The sequence below is a fragment of the Anomalospiza imberbis genome, chromosome 11, assembly GCF_031753505.1.
Source record: "Anomalospiza imberbis isolate Cuckoo-Finch-1a 21T00152 chromosome 11, ASM3175350v1, whole genome shotgun sequence".
Lineage (NCBI taxonomy): Eukaryota > Metazoa > Chordata > Aves > Passeriformes > Viduidae > Anomalospiza > Anomalospiza imberbis.
In genome coordinates, this window is record NC_089691.1 from 4,074,522 (window position 1) to 4,091,090 (window position 16,569).

General features: G+C 43.6%; 1 protein-coding gene across 1 annotated transcript in view; it reads right to left on the bottom strand.

Moving 5' to 3' along the window:
- Positions 1–5,599: 5,599 nt before the first annotated feature.
- Positions 5,600–16,569, bottom strand: part of SYN2 (synapsin II) — a 165,850-nt gene continuing 154,880 nt past the window's right edge. The window contains exons 11-13 of the mRNA XM_068201492.1: positions 13,008–13,068; positions 9,006–9,267; positions 5,600–6,620 (exon numbers count right to left, since the gene is read on the bottom strand). Coding sequence (XP_068057593.1) covers positions 6,485–6,620; positions 9,006–9,267; positions 13,008–13,068 — 459 coding nt within the window. The 3' untranslated portion in view covers positions 5,600–6,484. The remainder of the gene's footprint in view (positions 6,621–9,005; positions 9,268–13,007; positions 13,069–16,569) is intronic.

The window sequence follows — 16,569 nt, forward strand, 5'->3', positions numbered from 1 at the left end:
AAGGAATATTTATTGGAGTGTGGTGCTCACCTGGAAGTGAACCTGGCTTTGAGGGGAGAAGGGATTGAGACATCGTGCTTTTGAAAGAGCCATTTCAGCTTCTTTAATAGATTCAGTCATGACTTGCAAACAGACAAAAACCATCTAAATAAGAAAAAAGAATGCTTCCTTGATCCTAGTTCAGAGACATTCCCACAGCAGGTGGGGCAGAGGCCTTTATTTAAATGGCAGCTCTCCTGCATACACCCAAATTTGTTACAGCTCCGGCAGGTGATGAGCAAACCCCGCTGCACGCTGGATGCAGACAGCAGCTCCCATTTCCAGGGGGTGAAAGGAGGAGTGCTTGGCTGGGATTGTGTGGTTACAACAACAGAGGTGGAATCCATCCCGTGCGGAAACACCCCCTGTTCCCCAGGAGCTGGGAGGTGACGCCTGCAGCCCAAAGTGCCAGTTAATTTACTGGAATTGTCACCAGGACAAACACGAGGGCAGCAGCTCAGCACAGCTCCGAATTACCATCACTGCTAGGTAGCAATTAGCCCTGGTTCAGCTGGTGGGTAGGGAGTGACTAATTTCCATTTCCCCACCAGGAGAGGGGAGGGAAGGAACATTTCCTTTCTCTTAAGCTAGAAATCTGGCCCTGGGAGCTGTTTGGTGGATCTATTGTGTGAGGCAAATCTCCCGTGGACTGGGAGCTGATGTGTCACCCTGGCAGCGCTGTTTGTTTGCACTCTGAATTCCAGTGGCAGTGGCACATCCTGTTTCTCACTGCGTGAGGCCGCTGGAGTTTGGGACTGAAGGTAAAAAATCATTGTAGGTGGGGAAAACCTGCCTAAAGATTCCCCGCGCTCCTGGCACTGGGAGTGCAAAGCAAGGAAAGAGGGGGAAAAGGCAGGAGTTGGGCTTGAAGCAGCCCAAAGTCTGAAGAATTCACTGATGATAGAGTCAGGATAAAAAACTCCTGTTTAAAAAGGGCCCATCTGGAGGATTTCCATGATCCCCAGCTGCAGAGGTCTGCACAGCAGCTCCAGCTGCAGCTCCCTGGCAGAGGAGCTGGCTCACAGCTCCTGCTCTGAGTGAGGATGCTTTGCCCCCTCTGCTTTCTCTGTGTGTTAAAACCACTCCTGATTTCAGGGGAGGAGGCATTTTAGGAGAGAGGCTGTGTCATTTTATTACAGCAGGTGTGAATTAAAGAAATGCCTCCTCACACACTTTGATTACCTGAAGAAGTTTTGCCCAGTATCTCTAGTCCCCACAAAAGGAGCCTGCAGTGGCAGAATTTGATGTGAAATTTGATGTGAAAAGAAGCATCAGCATCTTACTTTTCCTTAAAACAGAACTGCTAATCCACACAAATTCTTTGGGGGATCACCTTGACTGCTCTGAGTGACAGGAAAATGGAACCCCCTCTTCAGGGGGGCACCCTAGGGAAGCCCAGCTCTGGTTAATTTGAAGTTCAGTCCTATCCAGAGTTTCTTCAGCACTGCAGACATTCTTTGACTGATGGAGCAGATCCAGCTGGGTAATTTTAAGTCCTTTCACTACATCACCTCTGAAAAGTGCCTGTCACTCAAACACTTGTAACAGACTTCTGAGAGGTAGCTCCCAAAACTAAAAATAGTTAAATAGCGGCCCACACGCTCTACTTGTTTCTTTTCTTTCTCATCTGGAGAGACAACAGTTCTTTTGTATTGCCAGTGTAGGTGCTTTATAAATCTGCATGATTTTTTACTAAAAATTCATTCCTAGCAAAAATAAAAGCAATAGAAGAACACAAGCAGCTTTTATTTTTTACTACTTACTGTAACTATCTTCGCGGTGCTGGGAAGTACAGGTCAGTGCAAGGCAATAATAATGACTGGAAATCTCGTCTTTAGGTAAAAAAAAAAATTGTTATTCCTCAGAGGTTATAAAGCCTTGAAAAAGAATTTGTCCTGGGAAACACAAGTGTTGGATAATGTGATGTGGATCAGTCTTTAAACCCCACATCCACCCTTGGAAGTGCTGAGCAATACCACTGCTAAAAGAAGCTAAAAGAAGTTACAACTTCAGACCCAGTAAAAAACACAAATTCTGTTAATTTTATTTTGTTTTGTGTAAATTGATCCGCTTTCTAATTTTTTCGTGTTGTAATTTGTGATTAAAAACTTCCAAACATGTCTCTCCTGGGCTTTCTTAATGTGAAACAGAGGATGTTGTTTCTGTTGTTCTTCTTGGTTTATTTTAAATCTAAAGAACTGACTTAATACTTGAAATATTATTTCTTTCCCTTAAAATAAAAGTTTAATTTTATTATCTTTATTGACTTAATTTTTGAGCTGCATTAATTTAGCTATGGAGGAGTAAATCGCTGTTTCATGAAATTAGATGTTAAGTGTCATCTCAAGGTGGAATGCTCTTCCTCAAAAAAGAGGAGGAATTAGGGAAACTGACGGCATTTTGCAAATTTGGCTGCTAATTTGAATAACTGAATATGCATGTGGAAAACTAATCACTACTTTTAGGTACCTATTTTGAATCTTTTGATAGGAGATTTTTAAAAAGACCTTAACATTTTTTGCTTGTTTAGGGGTGCATGTCTAAGAAAAAGCATTTCCTTGTTGGAGACAGGTATTGTCATTCAGAACTCAAATCCATTTGTGGTGACAGCTGTGACACTTTAGATTCTCTCTTCAATTGCTCTGAGTCCAAAATCACTTCTAGCTACTTTTGGTGTGGAAAAACAAACTCTGCTGAGGGTCAAAATTTGCAAATGGTTCTTTGTTTGCAGCGCTGCCATGCTGAACAGCTTTGCTGTGCCAGGAGAGCAGAAATGCAGAGCACAGTCAAATTGCTTCTGAGTCCTGGAATAGTGACCAGGGACAGGACCCAGGAGAGGTCTGGGCTGGATATTAGGAAAAGGTTCTTCCCCAGAGGGTGCTGGGCACTGCCCAGGCTGCCGAGGGAATGGGCACGGCCCCGAGGCTGCCAGAGCTCCAGGATCAACACTGCCAGGGATGCCAGGGTGGGATTGTTGGGGTGTCTGTGCAGGGCCAGGGGTTGGACTCATGATCCTTGTGGGTCTCTTGCAGCTCAGGGTGTTCTGGGATTCTGTGCACAGAGGATGAGACTGCCGAGTGTCCAGCCAGAAAAGGAAACTCAGTCCCAAGCACTGGCAAGCTGTGTCCCTTTGGATGCCCCTGTCCATCCAGCCCGGGGCTGGCACAGATCCCACCTCAGGCCCTGGATGGATCCTGGTTTCTGACACATCCAGCCCCGTGTCCCTGCTGGAAGCTGCTGTTGGTGGACAAGAGGAAATGTATTTGTAGTGTTCAGCCAAGAGTGGCAAGAGCCCTGTGAGTGCCCAGCCAAGTGCAGAGCCTTCCCCAATTTCCTAAACTGGAGCTTCCCTGTACGTGAGCCCTTCATTGAGCCAGCGCTGGCTCCGACAAGAGGCTTTGTTTTTGTCAGCTAGGAAGTATGCAAAGTACACACAGTGTTTACAAAGTACCTCAGTACTATTTTGACTAATTTTTACTGGAGAGTTAGTGGTTGTTTCAAAGCTGGATTAGTCACTTCGACCATAATTACAATCTCTTGAAATCTGCTTCAGCATTTTGAATTGGCTTCAGACCTGATGGTCAGAAAACGGCTCCATCTCAATCTCAAGACTAAACTTGATTAGTAGCTCTTGCAGCTTTATGTATCTTGTAGCTTTTTCCTGATTTCTGAGTGAAAGATGAATAAAGATGGAGTTCTGTGCATAGAAACCTGTGGCACCGTGGGCTGCCTGTGTGTGGCAAAGTGCAAGTGAAGAACAGAACAGTGCTGCCAGGCTGGGGCTCACGGAGATGAGCCCCCACAGACACCCAAATTCCTGCTGGAATTCCCTCCCCAGCATCCCATGGGATAACTGGGTGCACACCAAGTGGAACCACAACTTTGAGAAGCGAGACCAAACAGACAATCCAGGCTTGAACAGCCCTCCACACAAACTCCTTTATTCCCCTGGCTCTGTTCCGGAGGTGTGCTTCAGATTGAAATGCCTTAGCCAAGAGGCAGAGCCCGGGGAAGGAGCGTGCAGCAGCTTGTGTGTGACACCCCTTGGCACGCTGGCACTGCGGGCAGGCAGCGTGTTCCGCGCTCTGTGTGGGAGGAAACACCAGGCACCTTGGATTGCATCATCCCCCTGGCTTTTTTTTTTTTTTTTTCTTTTTCCCTCCCCTTTCTTTCTTTTTTGTCTTCCAGATGGTAAAACAAAGGCTGTAGTGAAACCCGTTTTCTCCCAGGAAGAGGTGGGAGGGAATTTTTATATGAGCAAGAAACTTTGCCTCGAGTCGAAATCTGGGGCCTGGACTAATGAAGTACCTGTAATTCATATTGTACTAAATATTGCTGAAACCAGGCATGTACTAATCATGAACCGTGCCAAACTATGCATAATTACTATGCTTTCTCTGTAGCAGTAATTAATTTGCGTTAGCAACTTTGATTAATCTTTCTAATCTAGAAGTAAAGTGCTTCTCAGACATGAAAGGCTCTCCAAGTGCTCGAGGTTGTTGTTGCAGCCTCATGGAGGGTGTTTCAATCCAGTGGGGGCAGGAAGGGGACAAAGCTTAAAAAAATCAAAGTCTAGCTGATATTTATGAACTAATAACTAATAAAAAGAGTTACAGCATTCTGTTCGGCCACAGAATTCATCAGCTAAGCTACAGGCTTCTGTCCACAGCGCCTTCCTCCTGCAAGAAAAGAGAATTGTCAGTCAGGGAGCTTCTCCAAGGGCTGCTCCAGAGATGAGGGGCTGAGATTCCATCTCACTGAAGGCAGTGAGCCAACGTTTCTATCGCTGCAAACTCACCCCAAAATTCATTTTGGTCTTAACCCCAGGCCTTGTTCTAGGCAGGGTTGTTCAGCTCTGGTCCCAGTCGTTGTGGTCAGTCCCACAAGGGCCAGCTGTGCTTCCTGGGGGACCCGGAGCTGCCCACTTTCCAGGAGAAATGTGTGCTGAGCTCATTGCCCGAGCCTGCTGACAGCCAGAGCCACCAGTGCTCCGGTGTGAGCCCAGCCCTGACACCTCTGCACATCAAAGTTTCCACACTCACTGCCAGCCTCCCGGGCCCTGCACCCAGAGGAGCCCGGCACTGCTGAAAGGGTTTGTGTCACCGAAAGGTGCTTGTGATTTACCCAGGCTCCATAGGCTCTAACATTTCTGAGGCAAACAGAGCTGCCTCTACAAACCCACTACAAATCCAAGTGGGTTTTTACGTGACCACGGTGTTGCTCTTTCTCTCCCTCGGCCATGTTAATATTATTCAGTTTTTTTTTCTTATTTCCTTTGTTAGCACTGTTTCCTGGCAAGGATTGCGTGTAATTCATGATAAGAGATTCAGAACGACATGAAAATCAGTTGGAAATGGATAGAGATTACTAACAAGCTTCTTCAGCTTGATTTGGATAACTTCTGTTAAAGTCTGCTGCTACTGCCTTAAAGTCTAGGATAATTTCTGTTTGCACAAGTTAGAATTTTTTTTTTTAAACACACAACTCAGTAGAAAATGTAAATGTGATTCCTACAATTTATAGGGGTTTTTTTTAATATAATGCTGATTCAACAAAGGAATTCATTGTGCTAGTTTATTTTCTTACAGCTGTAGTTTGTGTCCAAATATTTTATAATCATAAAGCTACCCTCTTGATATCAGTCAAAATAGACAATATATATTGATGTCTAAACAAGCTTTGTAGAAGACATTTTTTTAAATCAGGCATGGGACTTTACATTTATTAGGTGTTCACAAAAATAAGGGTAACATCATGCATATTCTTTGCAACTAAACCCGGTTATGGTTACAGTTTGGAAATAAATTCTTTAAATAGACATATGGAGATACAGTAGTACATATACACTCTATTTATGACATTTAGTGTACTGATAACTCCCAGCAATACATCAGAAGTCCACAACCAGCTGATGGAAGGATTGGATAAGGAGGAAGAAACTGCTTCAATTTCTCACATTATTTATGTGGCTTGACAAGAATGTCAGTGTGAATGGCCTCCTGAATCTAGGAGGCAAGAACAAGTCAAGACTATACTTCTGCAGTACAAAACATTTACACACGAAATACACATGCATTGCAATGCATTGGAAATGGGCAAAGAGAGGAGAAACCCATTCCTCAATGCTTTATTAACACAATTCTACAAAGGGGTCTCAAATAGGATTATATACTTCAGTCACAGTAAGGCCACAAAATTACTATGGATACGGACCTTGGAATCAGACATTCTGTGGGAGCAATGGAACCCTTCCTTCTTTCCAGGGGCTTTCACGTGTTCCTGCGTGGCATCTCCCTCACCAAAGTCCTCCTGCTATTTATTTGTGTTTCTGCAGGTTTAACATATTGCTTGGTACAACAGTGAGCACAGTAGAGAAGGGTGCTGGCACGGGGAGAACAAAACCTATGGGACATTCACGGTGGCATCAGACTCTACACGAAGCTGGCTAATCAGAAAACAGACTGGCAAAGGATTTCCTCAGGTTCCGGATGGTCTCAGCTTTGGCCTCGTCTTCGTTCACGGACGACCTGAAGAAGGAGGACTCTGTGAAGCTGAAGGCGTTGGTCAAGGACTGCGACTTGCTGCAAGACACAAACACAACAGGTTCTGCATGGTCACACTCTCCCCCAGCCTCCACCCCCCAGCACCTACATCAGAAGAGGGGAAATTGTCCCTGAGCCTGGACAAAAATGGCCTTTCACCCATGTTTGTTATGTCCCACACAGTTATGTTCCCCTGACTTGAGAGTAAGGCTTGAGGATAACATTTCTTTCAAGGAACACGCTGGTGTTTTCTTTCTACAGATCTGAATTGGATGATGTAAATTAGAGCCTTGAGGAAAATGTGGGCCTGGCTACTAAATCCAAATCACAACCCAACAGGACTGATAAATAGTTGTGTTTTGGTTGTGTACAGAGAAAAAATCTGGTATTTTACAAGAGTAAATTAACTGTAATGTTCTCTCCCTCTGTCTAGGTGTATTGGACATTAGAGCCTTAATAGAGGCTTAACGGCATTATATATCTTTGAAAAAACACCTCAAATCAGATACATTTTTTCTTTTCTATAGGCAGGGCCTGGCAATACTACTCCATTCTTAGTGTTATCATGTAACTCCTGTGTAAGTTCCCATAGGCAAGAAAAACTTTACAAGGAAAACAAGAAGGAAAACAGCTAAAGTTTAAAAGTTTAACTCATGACTTGTCAGATAAAAAAATATCTAAAAAATAGGCTTTAATTGAAATAGAACACATTAATGAGTTATCAGCTTTTTACAAAGACATCCCTACATTGGTAAAACAAGTTACCTGGTTTCATTTTTATCTCAGTACAACAGAGTTCAGTTTTGGCTGTTGTAAAACTGAAGCACTTTGCTTATTCAGATTGTCTCAGACTCCTCATGGTTTGCAGCTTCTCTCCTTCTAAACTAATAATGTACAGCAAACAGTGCTGCAGGCATTTTAGGTTTTTCATAAATTATAGTTGTGCTAATGAGAATAGACTGATAAATGTTTGTTTGTACTCACTGAAAGAGGGAGGGTGGGAAGCAGCACTTGACTTGATTAGTAACACAATAAGTAGCCTAATTAAATATTTATTCACAGATTAATAACATGTACATACAGGTTAGGCAACAGCATGTGGGTGAATACAAAGCATACACATGCAAATAGAGTTAATCCTACAGGCAGGAGATCTGAGCCTTGGTGTGGACCTAAAACTGCTTCTGAAAGTTAGAAAGCTGCTCTTATTATGGCTTGCATCTTAAAAACTTTAATTTCTCCTTTGTTATTTTATTTTAAAGAGGGACTCTTCCATTTGAAGAAGAGGAAAACGAATCTAGATGTGAACAAAAGGCTTAAAGGAGAAAGCTGGCAAGCAGCATGTGACAGAGACAGAGCTGCTTTTCTTCATCGTCAGAAACGAAGTTTCAAATTATAAACTGAATTCCATCTTGCTTTAAAAAATCCACCTCTCTATCATCTGAAATGATGGCAGAATCAATTTGAGGTTTATGATCATAAAACAGAATAAGTAAATGCATTGTCCCAGGGAGGCAAGGGAAATACTGTCCTCTTTGCACAATATTGTCATCCAGCATATCTTTGGCACTGAGCTGGGCTCAGGGAGGACCCGGGGTTGTTTCCCACTGGTCTTAGCACAGGAGTGGGTGGAACAAGGGGATTTGTGTTCCTGGGAGGAAACAAAGACTCCATGCAGGTCTTTGTACATACCAGACTGAGGAGATGTGTCTGAGATTCTTCTGGCAATGGTTGTGTCAGGGCTGCTCTGCTGGAAAACTGCAAAGCTCTGCTGGTGCTTCCCTGAGGTTTCTGTTGGCTGGGTTTGAGCTCTGAGGGGGGATTTTTCCATATTCCTTACTGGGTGCAGGTAAATCGGTAAGGAACCTTCCAGAAGTGGGACAAGCACTTTTTTTTTTGGTTTTGTGCAGCCTTCTCTGGGCAGGGCTTGAGCACTCAGGCAGTGCCACTGCACAAGCAAGGGCAGCAGAAAGAACCAATCTGGCAGCCACTGTCCAACATTATCCACCCTGGACTGTACCTTTGGAAATGGAATCTGTTGTCTCAGTGACTGCGAGGTTAAAAGTTGAACCAGATAAGACTTCCTCTTGGAGGGCAGGCTGACAATACACCCAGCCCATGAGTCAGTGGCACCAAAAGAGGAAACAAACACAAGAAAGATGATGGTTTCTGCCCCAGACCTGGCTGGGGCAGAAATTGCACAATGGGCAGAAGAAATTTTGCGTGGCGCTTAGGGTAGAACTAATGCTAGCAGCTTCCTTTACTCCATTGCCAGAGATTAAGCTTTTTGAGCTATTTAACCTCGTTTTAAACTTGGGAACAACACGTTCATTTTCCCCCTGGCTGGCAGAACAACCCCCAAATCCCAGTTAGACAAAACCTGTGCTGTGAGGAGAGAAGAAGAGCGGATAAAGCGACTCTTACTTAAGCTGCGGATGCGACTGAGGCTTCTGCTGTGGCGCAGGCTGTGGCTCTGGCTGGGGCTGTGGCTGTGGCTCTGCTTCCTTTGATAACCTGGAGCTGGGAGGACCTTGGGCCTGGGGCCGAGGCTGCTGGGTGGTGGGTCCGGGCGGGCGCTGGGGCTGCGAGGCTGCGGGCTTTGCTGCCTGCCCCGCGGGGAACACGCGCTGGGGCTGCAATGGCTCCTGGCTTTGGGATTGCATTCCTTGGGGTTGCACTGGGCCCCCTAGGTTCAGTACAAGAAAAACTTCATAATGTTATAGTTGCAAAGAGGCCTTATTTAGACTTCATATCCAACACTTTAAAATCATCCTCTCCAATGTGATTAACTCTACTTTCGAGGCAAAAAGTCTACTGGCACGTGCTCGCATGGAGGCCATAGCACTGTTCACACCCATTAGGAACTTGCTTGGAGCCCCCATGAATCAGCTTTAAAACTGCTAGAGAGCGCCCAATTTATCCCAGGTACTGACTTCAAACCAAATCAATGGAGTTACACCCAGAACAGTTTTGACCCAAGTCAAAGAGAGGCTGGGAGGTAACTGAACACAGTAGTAACAGCTAATTCAGCAAGACAGTCACTATTTTCTGTGTAGTTTTTTCAGATATTTTCTTCCTCCAAAGTCTTAAAATAATTTCTGTAATACTCCTCTTAGATTCACTCTTACAGCAGTAAAACAATCTCATTTTCTGGCTGGTTGAAAGTATTTTCATAACTTACTTAACCCCTTAGTGAGATATGTCAAGAACATTACAAGAAACACAAGAAAGTCACTACAAATTCTTTACCAGGAAGGCACTTCACTGGCAAACTACTGCGTGAAGTGGGAAACCACAATGTGCAGGAGAGACTCAGGCTGTGCAACCCATGGCTGAAGGATGCTACAGCATCATCCTGTGGGGTTTTTTCTGCTTTCTGGCTGAAATAATGCCGTGTCAGACATCAGGGCTTGCTGCTTTTATCTCAGCTCCCAGGTCTGACTGGGATTTTCTGGACTACTGATAGTTGTTGTAACTGAATTTTAACCCTCACATATGAAAATGCACTCAGGACATCTGACTTTAGGGGAGAAAGGATGGGATGACATTCTGAGTATTTGTTTGTATAATGTTTCACTCAGGATAAGAGCAGTTGTAAATATCACAGAACATAACTGAGCTAGACATTCTGCATATCTGGGAATTTTTAGTCTTGCATAGATATTTAATGCAAGTAAAACACTTAATCTGCTCAAGTCTCTAAAAGCAAACCTTCATATCTAGATGTACTGCTGCAATACTTTTTTCTTTTTTTTTGTTCTGTTTTTAAATTTCTTTTATAGTTAACTTTCCCCTTACTACATGAATTCAGTGTGTGTGTGTGAGGACAGCACGTGCTAATGCCTCAGTGAGTTTTAACACAATTGTAGCAGTGTGTTGTGGTGTAGAAAGATAAATAGCACGTACTGAATGTTAAGGAATGTGCCTTCATTGTTTATTAATTTGAACCACTTTTGTAGGAAATATTTGAAGGTGATAACATGGTCTTGCAACATCTTAATAAGGAGCCTTTTCTTATTAGTCTCCTTTCACTCAATATTGAAAACCAGAAAGGTTTCTTTCCCCCACCTGTACATACAGGCTTGAATGCCAGAAACTTTACACTGAAGACAGATATAACTTTCTTTTATTGCACATTAAGCTGTACAAGAGATTTCACATAAAAGATATACTGCTGTCACATTTCCAGCATTTGCTCACTTTCTTGCAGCTGGGTTGTACAAAAGGCAACAATCATGAAAGAAACTTTTACCAAAAATAACTCAACAGAACTGAACATTAAGCCTACACTGTAAAACATCTGTTCCCTGTTACCCACAATATTGCACCTAAGCATGCTGACATGCAGAGAGACATCTTGGCTTGTTTCTTGGCTGTGGGATGTAGGAATTGTGTGTGCCCCTGCGAATCCTTCCCAGGGAACAGGCTGGAATCCTGTCTGAGACACCCAGGTCTTCCACACACACACACACACACACAACGCACAAATGTCGTGTGAGAAGCACTTGTGAATACTGGCACTACTCCATGCAAAAATACCAACTGCTTGAAAGGAAAATCGGTCATCAGATTCAGTTCTCCACCCCAGGGCAGTACGGTTTGTTCTCTTTTAGGGTGTCTGGAGGAAAGGATTTGTGAACCTGATTTCTAGGTGGAATTTCCTTGACACAGAACAAAATAGCCAATGCCATCGTTGGAATGATCACTGACCCAGACAAATGCTGATCACTAAAGCAAAATATTCATGTAAATTACTGATAGGTAGTAAACAGTAGCACTTACCACAAACATTTAAATAGCTAATAATGCATACCTTAATTCTCATCTCACCAGCCAGCTCGTACAAATAAAAGAAACACTAAGAATGATGAGACTCACTGATAACGTTTTCCAGTGTTTGTAGGGAAAACAGACGTAGAACATCAGGCTGTTTTCCCTTTAAACATAATTGTTTGCACTAAACTAATGGCCACTACTCATCTTTGTACATATTCAAGATGAAAATTATAGTTTTGTGGCTTGCTTGCAACTCAGCTTTCTGGTATGCCAGCAGTGTGCAGCTTGTGATTCTAGGCTAGATTTCTCACAACAGATTACCTGCCTGCCTGTGGAGCTCTCATAGCATTGCTTATGTAAAAATCACAAAGAATTTACCTACAGAAAATCTAGCAGTTGTCAGGCACCTCAAGTCCTTTTGCATGTTTGATGTCAAGCAGCTCTTAGAAACCCTATTTATGTGGATAATGTTGGGACTGGATTTTCTTTACAGCTCTCTGGAAACGTGTAGGTGTAAAAGAGGAGACCTGAGTTGGTAAAGAAAACCACTGACATTTTTTGCCTTGCATTTTCTAACCCAGGATCCTCAGCTGGTTAAAGGTACCTTGGTCTGCTATCCCCTCACTTCTCAGTATTTGCAATGAAATGAGCTCTTACAGGAAGTTTAACAGTCCTTGAGGTACTTCTCACCAAATAACCTGGGATTTAAATCTTAGGTAAGTAGAAGATTTTTTGAAAGTATTTGCATTAGTTTTCATTAAAAATCTCCATAGATTAGTCATTCAGAATGACAACAAAAGGTACTACTTAATTGAAACAGGATACATTAAATACTCACACTTTCACTGAGATATTGCACATAGGTGGCCCATTTACATAGCTTTGTAGCTAATAATTTAATGCAGAATTACTAAAAATATGAATACCAGTATGTAAAATAGAAGATATTTTAAATATTCCTTGGGAAGAACTGTATTTTATGGAGTCACCAAAATAGCAGACTTCCACTCGCATATAAGTAAAACTCAAAGGTTAATAAACTTTATAAAATTATAAATAAAAAGCCTCACTAGCAAATCCTAATCTAGACTTTAAAAATATATCTGGATCACCTACCTATTGGTCATGCACACGCACAGAAAAATAAAGGCTATGAGTACAGTGTGCACACACTCACAGAGTAAGCAAAGGGCCGGGGGCTTGCACCTCGGGGGATTGTACTGAACAATATCAAATACTCCAGAAATACTGTCTAACCATCCAGGGTGTACATGGCACTGGGCTCTAGAGAGGCACATTCTTTGTACACTGTTGACAGCAGCCCTGCAATCACAAGTTTACAGAGGAAGGTTGGAAAGCATTACACGCACAGACAGGAACAAGGAAACAACCAGACGGGAGAGTTGACACTGCATAGAAAAAACACAGTCCAGGTCAGCACTGAAACAATGGCAAATTGAACAGAACTGGGATGCTTGCATTAAGATCGTTTGTTTCTTTGCTTTCAATTTGTTTTTGTTTGTTTGGGTATTTTTTTTCACTTTTCATTTTTGCTTTAACCCTTGTTTTTGGTCTCAGTTATCTAAGTAGCCTGGACTTGTTTTGGTCCTACTGCAACGCCATTACAGTCGAGAATGTACTGTAAACAACCTTGAGGTGGTGGTCGCTGAGGTGGGATTTTGTTTGGCTCTGGCTCCTTTAGTGATCCACTCTGGAAAATACATTTGAAAACAGAAGAGAAAAAAAAATAAAATTAGAGTAGCTCTGTTCCAGTTTTCCACTAATTTGTCTTTATTTTCATTAGAAAACTCTTTATTGGTGGGGCTGAACATATACTTAAATTTATTCCAGATACCATTTTTTAATTTAGTTGCTGCCTGACATGATATATGAATCCTGGGCTAGTCCAAGGCTGAGCTCTTATAAAAACTCTTTTCCCTTTGCAGCATGTGATCAGGATGCAGGGAGTGCCTTCCCAACCTTACCTCCATCTGGGGAAGGACTTTATCCTCAGTTCCCAGCACCAGGAAATTTTTTTTTTGTATTTCAATGCATCTGCTCTCTTTTTTTCTTTTTTTTTTCTTTTTTTTTTTTTTTTTTTTTTTTTTAGGACAGACTGAATAGGAAATTGATTTCAACAGATACCTTTGTGTAATTTAAGAAATAATTTATTTTTAAATATGTTCACTTGTATCCAGAAGCATTTGCACAGCAGGAGTTTTGCCAGTGATAGTTTCACTTTGATTTGCTGGCTGTAAGTGGGGAGGGAGGTGGGCTGCTCCAGCTTCACTGTTTTGCTAAGCAAAATGAAAGAAGAAAGCAAAAACCACAGACAAATAATAAAAATAATTGAAATGACTTCATGCTTCTCCATCTGACATGTTATTAGAAACACATGTAATACTTCACTTTTCAAAATAGGAGGTTTATTTGGCAGCATCCTTTTCATATGGATACTTGTGAAAGGAAAAGATGGGCCTGAACCAAGACCTTGGAGCAGAACACCCTCTGGGAACAGGAGTATTTGAATCCAAAACTTTGTCTTAAGCCCATCTCTAACATTTTGAAACATTAAAGACGTTAAATCATTGTAGATAATAGCTTAGGATTTTTTTAAGGATCCAGAAATCAAATTGCCATCTGTCAAGAGGAAAAAACTGCAGAATTTATTAAAGAGCAAATGCAAAATCAATTAAACGTGTCTCTTGCAGAACTTACTGGGGCTTTTTCTGATATATTTGTATTTGATCACACTCCTAGTACTTTATTTACAGAATAAATCTTGCTCCTAGTGCTCTGAATTCCTGCCCAGCAATGCAGCTGCTGAGTTCTAAATGGCACGAGTCTCCAGTGCATGCAGCTGCTGCAAGTTGCTGTGCCTGCTTTAGCTGCATAAATAAAAGGACACAGGGCAGCTCCAAAACTCTCATTATTCAGCATTACCAACCTGCAGGAGCCCAAATGAGGAGTAAAAATGATCCACACAAACTGTGCTCCTTGGTTTACCTGACCCAATTACACAGTGCCTGGTGAGCATCACTAAAGGGGGGGGGGGATATGTAGAAAATAAGAAACATTTGTGAGGAAAGACAAAGCCACCAGAAAATGTCACAGTGCTTTAGTGTGGGCTGGAGCCCTCTCTGATTGCTTCCCTCTTTGCTCTGATGTTCAGAGGCTCGTGCAGGAGCCGCTGGGCTGCCCTGGGCTCGTTCAGCACCCGGAGTGTTGGTGGTGTCCGCTCTGGGTAACGTGCTCCCTGCAGCATCTGCATTGGCATCAGGAGCTCCTTGGAGAGCAGGGCAGCTAGCCCAGAGTGGAAAGCTGAAAGGCAGCCCTGCAGGAGCAGCTCCTGCCCTGTCCCAGGGCTGGCATGCTCCTGGCACCCCTCGCTCTGCTGCCGAGGCACCGGGACGTGCACAGAGCTCTGGCAGGGAAACCACCAGGGCTGGGGCTTCAAGAACTCCAAGAGTTTCTTTCTGGAGTCCCAAACAGACCACGTGACCTTGTTAGAAAGCACAGAGCAGATTTTATAATTGTGATTATCATGATTAGCACCCTACCCTTCCCAGGGGCCACAGGACAGCCTGGGGCAGTGGCACAGGGTGGCCAGGGAGGATGGGTGTTATCCTTTTTCCACTAAAACAAAAGGCCATGTAGGTAAAACTGGTGTTTGATTTAGAACCACGGGCTGGCAGTTTAAATTCACATGCACTTTGATGTTGGAACAACACTGCAGGGCCTCTGTGTGCCCCGTGCCCCGAGGCTGGAGCAAATCTGCCATTTGTTCTGGCACTGAGATGGTTCGGGTTTTATCCCCCAACTGCACTGACTTGACAGGACACCACCAGCCCTTACGCAATCTGCATATCTCTCATCTCCCAAAGAAATGATTTTATCCCAAATGAAGCTCCCAATAAACATTATAGGAGCTGGCTAATCCTTCCCTCGGCTCTCCTGAGAGTTGGGAACCTTGTGCATTTTCTGTTGAAGGTGCATTTCCCCCTCCCCAGTCACTGACTGCAGCTGTCCTGATTTTACCACCCACACATCCTTTTTTTTAAATTTTTTTTCTTCCACCAGATATCACCTGGTGCTTCCAGGAACCTCACCCACACTCCAGGCCAATCACATGGGTATATTACTTTGGCTAATTAGCCAACCCACCCAGGCTGACCCAAAAAGTCTAATTAGCATTACATTCCTAATTGAGAAATCTTACTCATGGTTTTTCAATGGGCTGTAGTAATCCAGCCCTCTTCAAGAGCCTTTCTTTCAGACAGTCAGAAACCTTGATACTTGATATTAAAGGCAGGCTTTGAACCAGCCTTGTTTGCTGCCCTGAGCCAAGACCTTTAATAAAATCCAGGCTCTTTCTAAAGCACCAGTTGCTGGCAAATGGGCTGCAGACTGTTCTTGTCACCTCTGCAAGGTGGTGCCAGAGCAGATGTGGGAGCTCCTCTCTGAGCAGAGGTGCTGGACCAGACCTGTCCTGCACATGGATTCACACCTCTTGCTGATTTTCTGTTTTCCCTTGCTGCCCAGCCTACAAGTTCATCCCCTACCACCTTCTTGTAGCACAAACAAGTTTTCCCCTGCTGCAGCCCTGGTCTGCAGACATGCTGGGTTCAAACACTGCAGGGATCAAGGGTTAAAATGCAGGATTTTATCATGGAAAACCACCCTGCACGGGTCCTCATTTGGATGCTCAGGGCTAAAGAGCAGAATCAGTGGTACAGGAGTGTGCTTGGGATGGTTCAGGGCAGACTCAGTGGTACAGGAGTGTGCCTGGGACGGTTTAGGGCAGAATCAGTGGCACAGGAGTGTGTTTGGGATGGTTCAGGGCAGAATCAGTGGCACAGGAGCGTGTTTGGGATGGTTCAGGGCAGAATCAGTGGCACAGGAGTGTGTTTGGGATGGTTCAGGGCAGAATCAATGGCACAGGAGCGTGTTTGGGATGATTTGGGGCAGACTCAGTGGCACAGGAGTGTGCCTGGGATGATTTAGGAGCTAAAGAGCAGAATCAGTGGTATAGGAGTGTGCCTGGGATGGTTTAGGATTACCTGAGTGAGGTGTGGTAGCTGATGGCAGGAGGAGCCCCTTTGGTTTTCATTTTGTGGAACAAAATTTTCATATCCACCCAAATTCCCAAGGAGAAGGGGTTGCTGGTGTTGACAGGAACATTCTGTAGGGCTGCCTAAAGGAGCTCTCCTGC